At 35.8% G+C, this 11660-nt stretch overlaps 1 protein-coding gene across 1 annotated transcript; it reads left to right on the top strand.

Annotated features, from left to right (window-relative positions):
• Positions 1 to 13: 13 nt before the first annotated feature.
• Positions 14 to 2293, top strand: LOC119684948. The gene has a single exon (XM_038099109.1). It carries the CDS (start codon positions 14 to 16, stop codon positions 2291 to 2293), a length of 2280 nt encoding a protein of 759 aa, XP_037955037.1.
• The last annotated feature ends 9367 nt before the right edge of the window (positions 2294 to 11660 follow it).

Below are 11660 nucleotides of genomic sequence, written 5' to 3'. Positions count from 1 at the left end.
ACTTCAAATTTTAATGTCCATTTTTGATCCATTGGGACTGGCAGCTTGCCTCACATCATATTTAAAAATACTTATTCAGGATATTTGGAGAAGCGGAATCGACTGGGATCAACCACTGGTACCCGATCTTATGGGCAAGTGGTTAGCTTGGGTTGCCTACATGCCTATTTTTGCTAATATTTCTGTACCCCGTTGTTATTCACCATACATAACAGAAAGTTCATGTGATGTACAAATTCATACATTCGTAGATGCGAGTGAGTTTGCTTATGCAGCTGTATCATACTTCCGCATTAAAGATAAATATGGAGTAAGTACGAGGATCGTAGCAGCAAAAACCAAAGTCGCTCCAATGCGACCGATGTCTATTCCAAGAATGGAGCTACAAGCTGCTGTAATTGGTACACGGCTTATGAATACAATATGTAAAGTACACACATTTGATATTAAAAAGCGTTTCATTTGGAGCGATTCCAAAACGGTGCTAAAGTGGTTGCGTGGTGATCCACGTCAATTTCAACAATTCGTAATGTTTCACATTGCAGAAATTCAAGAAGCATCAACCGTGGAAGAGTGGAGATGGGTACCCACGAAATTAAATACTGCAGACAGTGCAACGAAAACAAAACAAAGTCCCGAATATGTGCAGCGGTGGGTCGAAGGACCAGAATTTTTGCTACAAGACGAGGATAAATGGCCAACTGAGGTGGACTTAGGTCCGATGGAGACCAGTGAAACTCGTGCAAAATTTTTATATCATCGCGAGACACAACCATGTTTCAATTATGAATATTTTTCATCCTGGATCAAGTTGTATCGTGTAGTTGCAAATTGGCTACTCTACATTGGGAAACTAAAGGCTCGTTGTGGCGGTTTCAATGCTATTTTGACTGTTCAACATATTGAGCGCGCGAAGCTCTTAATATACAAAAGCGTGCAACAGGAACTACTTGAAGATTGGTCGACACTGAAAATGGGGAGAATAGTAGAAAGGAACAGTCCGTTATATAGGTTGCAGGTGTATATGGATAACAATGAGCTCATAAGAGTAAAAAACAGAGCGAGTAACTTTACGTATGAGTGTAAACCTCAAACTGATTTTATTTTCTTACCGCCAAAACATAGAGTATCGTACCTTATATGTGCGCACTATCATGAACGATTTTATCACATCCAACATGAAACTGCTTTAAATGAGGTCAGACAATTGTATTTCATACCAAAATTAAGACCATTATTCAAATCGATGCGACGAAACTGCAACGTATGTAAAATTTCATCGGCAATACCTCAAGCGCCGCAAATGGCCTTACTTCCCCCAGCACGACTAGCAGCTTTTCAACGTCCATTTACTCATGTGGGTATTAATTATTTTGGACCAATGGTGGTTATTGAGAATCGCAAAGCACTGAAAAGGTGGGGTGTTATAATAACTTGTTTGACTATCAGAGCCGTTCACATCGAAATCACCCCTAGTCTTAGTACTGACTCATGCCTAATGTGTTTAAGAAATTTTATTGCCAAACGAGGAGAACCTATCACCATCTACAGCGATAATGCAACGAATTTTCATGGTGTCGAGAACGTTTTAAGAAAGGAGTTAAAGAACATTGATTCCTCGGTTATGCAACACAAGCTAGCTCATCAAGGAATAGACTGGAAATTTAATCCACCGGCAGCACCACATATGGGAGGAGCGTGGGAGCGACTGATTAGAACAATTAAGACAGTGCTGTATCAAATTTCTCCATCTCAACGTTTTACGGATGAAAGTTTACGTACTGCATTACTTGAAGTTGAAATGATCATCAACTCGCGTCCTTTAACCTACGTGTCACTCGATAGTGAAGATGAGGATCCAATAACTCCAAACCATTTCTTGTTGGGGAGCGCTAATGGTTTGAAACCATTTTGTGATGCTAAGAGAATCGATCCAAAGATGTGCCTGCTACAATCTGAGATGTTTGCAAATCAATTTTGGCGACGATGGGTGCGTGAGATACTTCCGACATTAACGCGTCGCGGCAAATGGTTCAATAAAGTGAAACCCATTACGGTAGGAGACGTTGTGCTGATAGTTGATGAAACGGCTAAGAGAAATACTTGGGTAAAAGGCATAGTTATCGAGAAAACTGTAGCGAAAGACGGCCAAGTAAGACGAGCTAAGGTCAAAACAACAAAAGGCTTTTTGGAGCGCCCTGCCGTAAAGCTGGCCATTCTGGATATCGGCAAAGTTGACGCAAACGACATTGGGGTCGCCTGCAGGGAGGAGAATGTTGCCGAAAATTGCTAATAATTTAAAAACCTTTGTCTGGCAATCACGATAAACAGCTGACTTGGAGACTTCGAAATTATTTAGTGAATTTCCGTTTATCATTTTTTCTCTTTTCTTGTTGTGATTGCTAGACAAAGGTGAGTAAATTTTTAGTTTAATTTTTCAATCATAAATTTTTACTGTAATCATTAATCATGTTACAGATTTTTTAAGCTCAAAATAAAGATTGCTATTTAAAATTGTCGAAAGTGTATTTATAATCTCATTTTTGCAACAACGAGTTTACATAATTTCTTTAAGCGGGTTTTATCCGCAGGGAATCTCGTCTTTTGCCAATGTTTTCTCATTCTACGCTTTTCTTTAATCAGGTATCTAATGTTAAATGGATAATCTTGTTTAACACTTTAAGGAAACGGTGGAGTTGATTCCCATGCAGACATTTGGACACAAGAGTTGAAATGCTCTACTTCTTCAATTACATCAGATTCAGTTTTCAACCTAACTTCGGTATTTAGAGCAATTGTAATTAGTTGACGATAACTGTTCCAGTCAGTATTTTTGTTATGAAGAATATATTTTTCTATAATTTCACAGCAGTCATTGAGAGTGATTATTAGTTGTCTCGATACGTACCCTCTTTGATACCGCAACATCAATTAAGTCAGGTATTTTTCTTCTATCCGTTGGCCAGTATGTGGGTTCACCTGTCGAGATTGTATATAGAATGAGTACATTTATTGCTTCGAAAAGTTGTCGTCCATTTGGAGATATTAGGCGGGAACCCCATTTAAAGTGCTTAGCATTAAAATCTCCGCCTATTAGGAACCTAGATCCAAGCTGCTGAAAAAATGATATGTACATATCCTTCGAGATACTGTGGTGCGGTTTGTACTACTATGTTTATTGCCTGAATTTCATTCGAGCAATATGATTTTGCAATATCGATTTTGTTTTATCGATTTCCTTAGCCTCTATTTCCTTTACCACTGGGATGCATTGCGTGAAAAAGTTCATAGTTCGGAATTTTAAGGAAACTACGCGTCGTAAAATGGGTTTCTGATACCATCATTATGTCGACCTGGTTTATTTTTAAGAATGCTTTTATTTCGACAGCATGTTTTGATAGACCATTAGCGTTCTATATGACTACTACTAAATGAAGAATTTTGTTTAGTCGTCAGGTTGATCAGTAAATTTGTCATTACTACGATTTGTTGCATAATTTGCTTCAATAACAATGTCATCTCACGGAATTCTTCCACAAAATTATTTGGAATTGGTGATAGCTTCTCTTCTGTTGCGCTACTGGTGTCTGACTTCACTATTTGTGCGAATGTTTGAGATGAATGAGAATTCGTGATATGAGTTTTGATTAGAGAAGGAAGAGGATTTTCTTGAATTTGCACTTCTGGCGCCCTAGGCCTTAATTGGGGATACATTTTTTTTACAGGTTTTTGTATATTTGACATCCTTTGTAGTTGATCGGATGATTTCCCTCACATAAAACACATTTGGCATCATTTGATCTGCTTTTCCTTTCGCAATTTACAGATGCATAGTTTCCAGCGCACTTGATGCATTTGGGTTTGCGGTAACAGTATCCTTTCGTGTGCCCATACTGCTGGCAGTTTGAATATTGAGGAATTTCACGTTTTGGATGAGGTGGTTCGAATGTAACTGTAGTATATAAGAGTTTCTTAACCAAATAGATATTCTTATTGTTTAGGTTTGGTGCAAGTTCAATAATAAACATGGGAAGAGGTTCTCCTGACCCTCTACGCTTAATGTTCCAAACGTTTACAGCCGTATGCTCTCGCTCCAACAGTGCATTTTTGATTTCATCAATATCGGTTGAATGATGCAATTTTTTTAATATAACCCTAAAGCTTCTCTCGGTTTTTGGTTTGTAAGTGAAAAATTCAGTGTTTTTGAGTTCCAACTGTTTTACAATGCTTACGTAAGAGTCAGATGTGGAATGTTGAACTCTTACTTGACTTGGATTTAGGACCTTTAAGTTGTATTGATTAGCCGCATGTTCGTTTAATGCATCTATTAGAGGCTTGATGCAATGTACCTTATCAATAAATATAGGTGGAGGTTTGAGTATTTTTGGAACCGTATCATTATTATTTTTGGTTTGACGGGTTCATTTAGCCAGTATGAGTCCAGCTTGGTTTGTGTTTGACTTGCTTGATGATTTTTACTTGGACTATCGCATTGACATTTACGATTATTAACTACTGCCCAAGTGTCGTTTATAGAGGCAGCGTTTCTGGTGGCTAAAGCTTGATTCGAACGTTTGTCTTGGAGGAGGTTATTTTTTTCATCATTATACAATTTCTAAAGCTGTTGTTGAAGTTGTGGAATTTGTTGTTGTATATTTTTCACATGAACTGATTTAGCTGTTTTATCTTCTAGTTGACCCGAAGTCGTATTGCTTGGTGCCTGTAACGTGTTCATGTTAGTTTCTTTGCGTGTATTGATTTGTATTGTTGCGTGTTGGTTTGGGGAACTATGTTTTAACTTTTCGTTTTTATTATTTATTAATTTAATTTTATTAGCGATGGCAATTTTGCTAGCTATTTTTGTTATACTTGTTTCAATTTTTGAATTTTCTAAAAGTATGTTTGGGGAATGATTTATTATATTAGTGTCATCTGTGTTTAGTGTTATATAGCCATTTACGCCATTCTCACTTATTAAAGATTGCCGAGGTACAACTCTTCCGCAATCGCTCTTACAACGGATTTAGAATACTTATACCGATAGTTTATTTAATTATATTTTAATTTTTTTTAAAAATTTAAACTTATAAATAAGTAAATTTATATATTTTTATATAAGTTTATTTAATTTTAATAAGAGAAAAGTAAATAAAATTTATTTAAATATTTATATTTAATACTTGAAAATTACACTGTGGCAACACCACAATTATAAATTTTTACTTTCGATCATATGCTGTCTCTATCAGCTGTTTTGAGCAAAACTCAATTTTGTTTTGGTTTTGTTATTTTTTGCAAATTTAAAATTTAATTTGTTTAACAAAAAATTTTTTATATTTAAAAAAAACCTAATTAACACATCATTTCTTATCAAAAAAAGACAAAAGTTGGAATGTCAAAAAGGAATTGACATATTTAAAGGAATGCTTATATATTAACTTATTTGTAATGCCTGCAATATTATATGACAGTAGTTTTAACTCTAAGTCGATTACTTGGGTGTGGTCAGTGGTTGCTTGTTCATTTTGATTTGTGCGAGCTATTTTATTTTTGGCTAATGGTTTTTTGAAATCTTAATATGGTTGAGTAAAACTGCATAGGTCATGCTAGTTTCTACGAGGGCATTACCGTATATGTCTTTTAATTCACCGTTTGCTGGTTGTCCTTTAAAAATAAGGGTCTTGTTTGCATTATAGTGCATCTATTTTCCAGCTATATTAATACTGTCATTTCTCACGAAAACTTTGGGAGTGTTATTGATGCATTTAAGATGATTTTTTAATTTCAGTAGTACCAATTTCTGTTCTAGTTTTACTGTGCTGAGATCTTTCTCAGCAAAAATCCTGGTTCCTGCTAGTTTATTATCATGTCTAAGTGTATTTATGGCCATATCTGCAGTTTGTATTTCCGCAACTAGCCGAACTTTGTTTTCTTTTTCATATAATATACGAGTTTCACGGATTGATATATCCTGAACCTCCATTTTTCCCCGAATAAACGCTTCTACCTGTCTTTTTGTGGAGCAATCTCTTTGTAAACCATTAAATATGACGTTCCGGTATTTACTTTTTTTAACCAATTTGTTGAGTTCATTGTGATCCGCCGCTCTTTCTTTTTTTAACAGCTCAATTTCTAGTTTGAGTGTTTGATTTTCAGTCTGCAAAGTATCCACTTTTTGTACTAAACTGCTCAATTGATTATTTAGCTCATGTATATCATCTTTTGAAGCCAATAAAGCCAATTGCATATCAATGTTTTGACGTAGATTTTCGAATTTTTTATCAAACTTTTCAGTCATTTGGCTTAGAGCGCATACGTTTATCCTGGTGGTGACCTTTACTTACTGGAGTATCTGATTTGTGATTTGCACTTGTTTTGGGCGACCCTTCGCGTGGCATTCTGTTTATATGTAATTTACTAATTATTAGTTAATTATTTATTTTTATATTATTTATTATAATATTATATTACAAATTATAATATTACAATTATTAACAATTGATTCAATTAATAATATTAAATTTAAATTGTGTTGTGTCCGGTCTTCGGTGGGCGAAGTAACACTGCAGTGAACGTGGAGCGGTGACATGGTGGCCAGCCCGGTATGCTCGCCGGTTTTGGGTGTGGTTCTTCTCACGCTCAGCAACAATCGCGGATATCAACAAAAATTCATGTCACCTGTTTGCTGTGGAAGAAAACCATTTTTGTGCGGAACCTACATCTAACACAATCACAATATAGCCATTGCCTGATTGAATTCGCTATATTGCAGCAGCTTGAAACGTCCTCGTCTGTTTTGTCTGTAACATCTTTCACACTACATTCACTCGGTCACTCTTCAACTTATATGCATTCTATTTTTCCCTAGCACTTCCACAACCGCCAAATAACTAAACCCTACTCCTGCATATTATTTGAGTTTTCCATCAAAAAAAAAATTTTTTTTTCCTTTTATTTTTTTTTTATTCAACAAAAGTCATGACCATAATAATCTTAGTAATCTTAAACTTAACTAAAAAATATCATAATAAAAAAAAACAAAACAATTAAGAGAGAAAAAGGAATATACACAACCCAATCTTTTAACTAAATTTTTAAATAAAGCAACAATTTCTCTCTACATAAGTTCGCGTGTCTTACCTTACAGCTGCTAGAATGACGTCACCCACGCTGCTGTTGACCTAGCTGAAACTTATGAATAATAATATAAAAAAATTTAAAAATCTTTTTTTTTCTTTTCTCTCTTTTTTTTCGTTACTCTTATTTTTTTCTTTTTTTTTCGTATATATATCGTATGCAATTTTAAGACAATATTTAGTAATTAATATAATTCAACTTTCGAGATAATCTTTTTTTTTTTACACCCAAATTTAATTCCTAATTTTTTTTTGTTTTTTTTATATACATATACCATATGCAATTTTTAAGACAATATTTAGTAATTAATACAATTCAACTTTCAGGGTAATCTTTTTAACATCCAAATTTAATTCGTAACTTTAATTAATTCATCACAATTATATGTTAGTGAAAATTAAAAATATACAATGGAATATATCTAATAAAAAAAAATATATAAAAAAAATGAAAAAAAAAATATAAATGCAGACACGTGTGTTTCAGTATAAGATAGATTTTTTCTAGTGCAGGAATACCTGTACACCGTTGTGCGTTAACGGTGTGTATGATCCCGTTGAATCCTTCCAACAAAAGTGAATTTTGCTACCGGTCCAATATCCTTATGGTCATGTCTTCTAGTTTAACTATTTATCACTTCACTAACCGCTATATCCCCAATATAGGTATTAATATTTCGCCACAAAACAGCTTTATCACTTTATTTCGGCTTCTTTGGGTGTTTTCATTTAGAAGAACCCCAAATTTTTATTTATTATGTTATAATTGTTGATCACTCATGAGTTTTATGTATCATTTCAAAATTTACACGCATTCTTCTGTTGCACTTGACTTGTTATAATATATTTGCATATGTCTCTATTATTTAAGCATATTTCAGAAAAAAACTATTCATTATTTGCCATAAAACTCATGTATTTGATCCACGATTCAAATTTAATGAAGTTTTAATTATTATCTCTTAGGTTTTGAAACAAACTTGGCTTTTATTAGCACTTTTCAATTTTTAATTATTATCTCTTGGGTTTTGAAACAAACTTGGCTTTTATTAGCACTTTTCAAATTTAATGAAATTTTTAATTATTATCTCTTGGGTTTTAAAACAAACTTGGCTTTTATTAGCACTTTTATTCACTTCTTTTCTTTTAATCTTAGGTTTTGAAACAAACTTGACTTTTATCAGTACTTTTAAATTTCGATAGTTCATCAACCAACAGCAAAGGAAAAAAAAGACCATCACCGTGTCTGCTATGGCTTTTATATCCAATTCGCCTAACTGATAAATTCCTATCACGTTAGTGATCCTGTTACCAAAGCTTGCTTTCGTTAATTTGCGTTAGCTGGCCTTGTTTGGCTTGAGAGTAATAACCTTTAATAAAGCTTCTTTTTTCTTTCTCCTTTTCAATAAAGCTACAATTTGTCTTAGATATTTCGAGTGGTTATTCGCACTTGGCAATACTATCCCCTCTCATTAAGTCAAACTTTACTGAAGCTTTAGTGAAGTTCGCCTTAACTACATTGCACTAAACAAACGAGACTTGAACGTAAAAGCTTTACTTTTCGCCTTCTCTGTTTACCACTTTTGTTTACTTCTATTTTTACTGATAGCGTGCGCGCAATGCACGTTGTGAATTTAATAAACCGAAATTGTTTTAATGAGCAAGAGGAATACTATTGGTGGCGATATAATTACAACCCAACAAAAAAAAATATAATTGAAGTACCCATGGAAGCTACATAAAGTTCAAGGTATGTTAACGTCATTAATATTCACGTTGTTTTATTAACTCTTCGTTTACCCCTACCCAGGCCTACATGACAGGCTCGATACCGTCGATGTTATATCTCTATATAACATGGAACGGGCTCGTAAAAAAACTGGACTGGTAGACTGTTGTTTGCTTGTACAACGTGTGGCCTCGACCCATACCCTGAGTTACAGAGTCTCATCCTTTACCGACTGATCTAGCCAGGCATTTAATTGTTATGACCCGATTTCTACTCCTTACTGACAAAAGATGTCCTTCGCGTGGTATACCCCGATGCTAACCCCATTCATGTTTCCTAACTCATATACCGAAGAACCTATTGCTTTTAAAATCACGCACTTCACGTTTTTCTTTCCTAACTTCGCGTTATAACCATCAGTTTGCTTACTTTGTCTGAAGTTGCGTCTATATACTACTTGCCCTGCTCTAAACTGAATTTCCTTTTTTCGTTGATTATACACTCTTCCAGATCTTTGGTGAGCTGCTTTCAATTCTGTTCTCAGTTTCTCTCGCATCAGTAGTTGTTTGTCTGTCGCTTCTAATATTTCAAATTCGGATTGTTGTATGGAGCTCAGCTTTCTCATTATCTCATATGCTGCCCCATGCTGAATCATATGTGACCCAAATACTGCCATATATGGTTCCATGCCTATCGAGCTGTATTTTACACTTCTGAGTGCAAATGCTGCCTCACTTACATACTGATCCCAATTTCGTTGGTTTTCTTGTATATAAGAACGAACGATCTGAAGTACTGACTGATTTACTCGTTCGGCAGCATTGGCTTGGGGAGAATAAAATCCAGTTCGGATGTGTTTCACTCCATATTTTAGCAAGAATGACTTAAAGGCTTCTGAAATAAATTGTTTCCCGTTATCAGAATGCATGTATTCTGGTACACCAAATGTGTGGAAAACATCAGTCTCAAGATACTTTATTATATTCTGGACTGTAGCTGCACGCATCGGTTTAAGAAATACGTATTTTGAGAAGTGGTCTAGCCCTACAAAAATCACCGTATTACCTGTGCTAGTCCTAGGGTAAGGTCCCATGAAATCCACATACAGACGTTGGAATGGTTTTTCGGTTATGGTTTGCATTCCCATTAGTGGTTTTCTCATTCTATTTGACGCCTTAGAAGTATTACAAATATCGCATTCTTTTATCAGTGTTTGAATGTCACCAACCATTCCTGGCCAGAAATATTTTACCTTTAATTTTGCCAGGGTGTTTTGCATCCCTCCGTGTCCAGATGATGGTGATACGTGTACTCCTTCTGCTAATGACCATCGCAATTCAGATGGAACCCATAATTTCCAAGTACTATCCTCTTGTAGTGGGTCGCCACTTCGAAAATCTGTCCTTTTATATACATAACCCTCTGAGGTACACAGGTCAGGTAAGCGTTGTTGTTCTTTGGTCACCATTTCGATAAGTGCCTTATATTCATCAGTTACAAAGAAAGGTGACTGCAAATCAACATCTAGATTGCGAGTGTCTTGTGTTATCTCGACAACAAACATCCTTGAGAGTGTATCGGGAACAATGTTTTGATTACCTTTCCTATGTTCTATATTGAAGTCAAATGCCTGTAGTTTCAAGCTCCATCTCGCTAGTCTGCCTGATAAATCACGCTGGTTCATCAACCATTTGAGACTCGCATGGTCCGTTATGACCGTAAATGGAAGTCCTTCAACATACGCTCTAAATTTTTTTACACTGAGTACTGCAGCATAACATTCCAGTTCTGTCACACTATAATTCTTTTGAGCTTTGTTTAGTTTAGACGACATATATGCTATCGGTTGCTCATCTCCAGCCTCATTCACTTGGAATAACACTCCAACCACTCCATCTTTAGAAGCGTCACATTGGATATAAAAACGTTCTTGGAAGTTCGGATTCGTAAGTACTGGTGCTATCGTAAGACTTTCTTTCAATCTCTCAAACGCTATTCTTGCTTCGTTGGTTAGAGCGAATTTAATTAGGTTATTTTTAGTCAGGCAATCGTGTAGTGGTGCTGCAATAGTGGCGTAATCTCTTATGAATCTTCTATACCATCCTGTCATTCCAAGAAAGCGTCTAAGTTGCCTCGCTGTCTTTGGTTCAGGGAAAATATTCATCGGTTCTACTTTTGCCAGATCAGTTCGTATTGTCCCATTCCCTACGATGTACCCTAGATATTTAACTTCAGTATGACAAAACTTACTCTTTTGAACATTAATTGTCAGGTTAGCTTTGCTCAGACACCCAGCCACTTGCTATAATAGACGCATGTGTCCTTCAAAGTCTTCTGAGCACACCAGTAGAACACCCGTTCTCGAAGCGCTGCTGGAATGATCTTGTCCATGAGTCTGCACATGCGTTGCGCTGCATTACATAACCCGAATGGCATCACAGTGAATTGATATAGGGGTCTTCCCGGGACTGTAAATGCTGTCTTTTCTCTGGATCTTTTTTCCAGCGGAATCTGCCAGAACACATCTTTTAAATCGATTGCAGAAATGTACCTGGTGTCTTGTAGTCTGCTCAAGATTCCTTCAATATGAGGCAACGGATATGCGTCCTGGATTGTGCGCTCATTGACTTTCCGGCCATCCAAGCACAGCCTGTTTTTGGTTTCTTTCCTTACCAGTGTTACCGGAGAATTCCAACTGCTATTGCTTTCTTCAATCACCCCTAAGCTCAGCATTCTGTCTAATTCGTCGTACATTAATTTCTGGACAAACGGAGAAATCGGATAGTGCCGCTGTT

Source organism: Teleopsis dalmanni, chromosome 1 (genome assembly GCF_002237135.1).
Source record: "Teleopsis dalmanni isolate 2A chromosome 1, ASM223713v2, whole genome shotgun sequence".
NCBI lineage: Eukaryota > Metazoa > Arthropoda > Insecta > Diptera > Diopsidae > Teleopsis > Teleopsis dalmanni.
Note: the sequence above shows the minus strand (reverse complement) of the source record. Positions and strands in the feature narration are given on the sequence as shown.

Excerpts from the sequence above, each read along its gene's own strand:
- LOC119684948 (XM_038099109.1), top strand. The coding sequence starts at position 14 with ATGTCCATTTTTGATCCATTGGGACTGGCAGCTTGCCTCACATCATAT.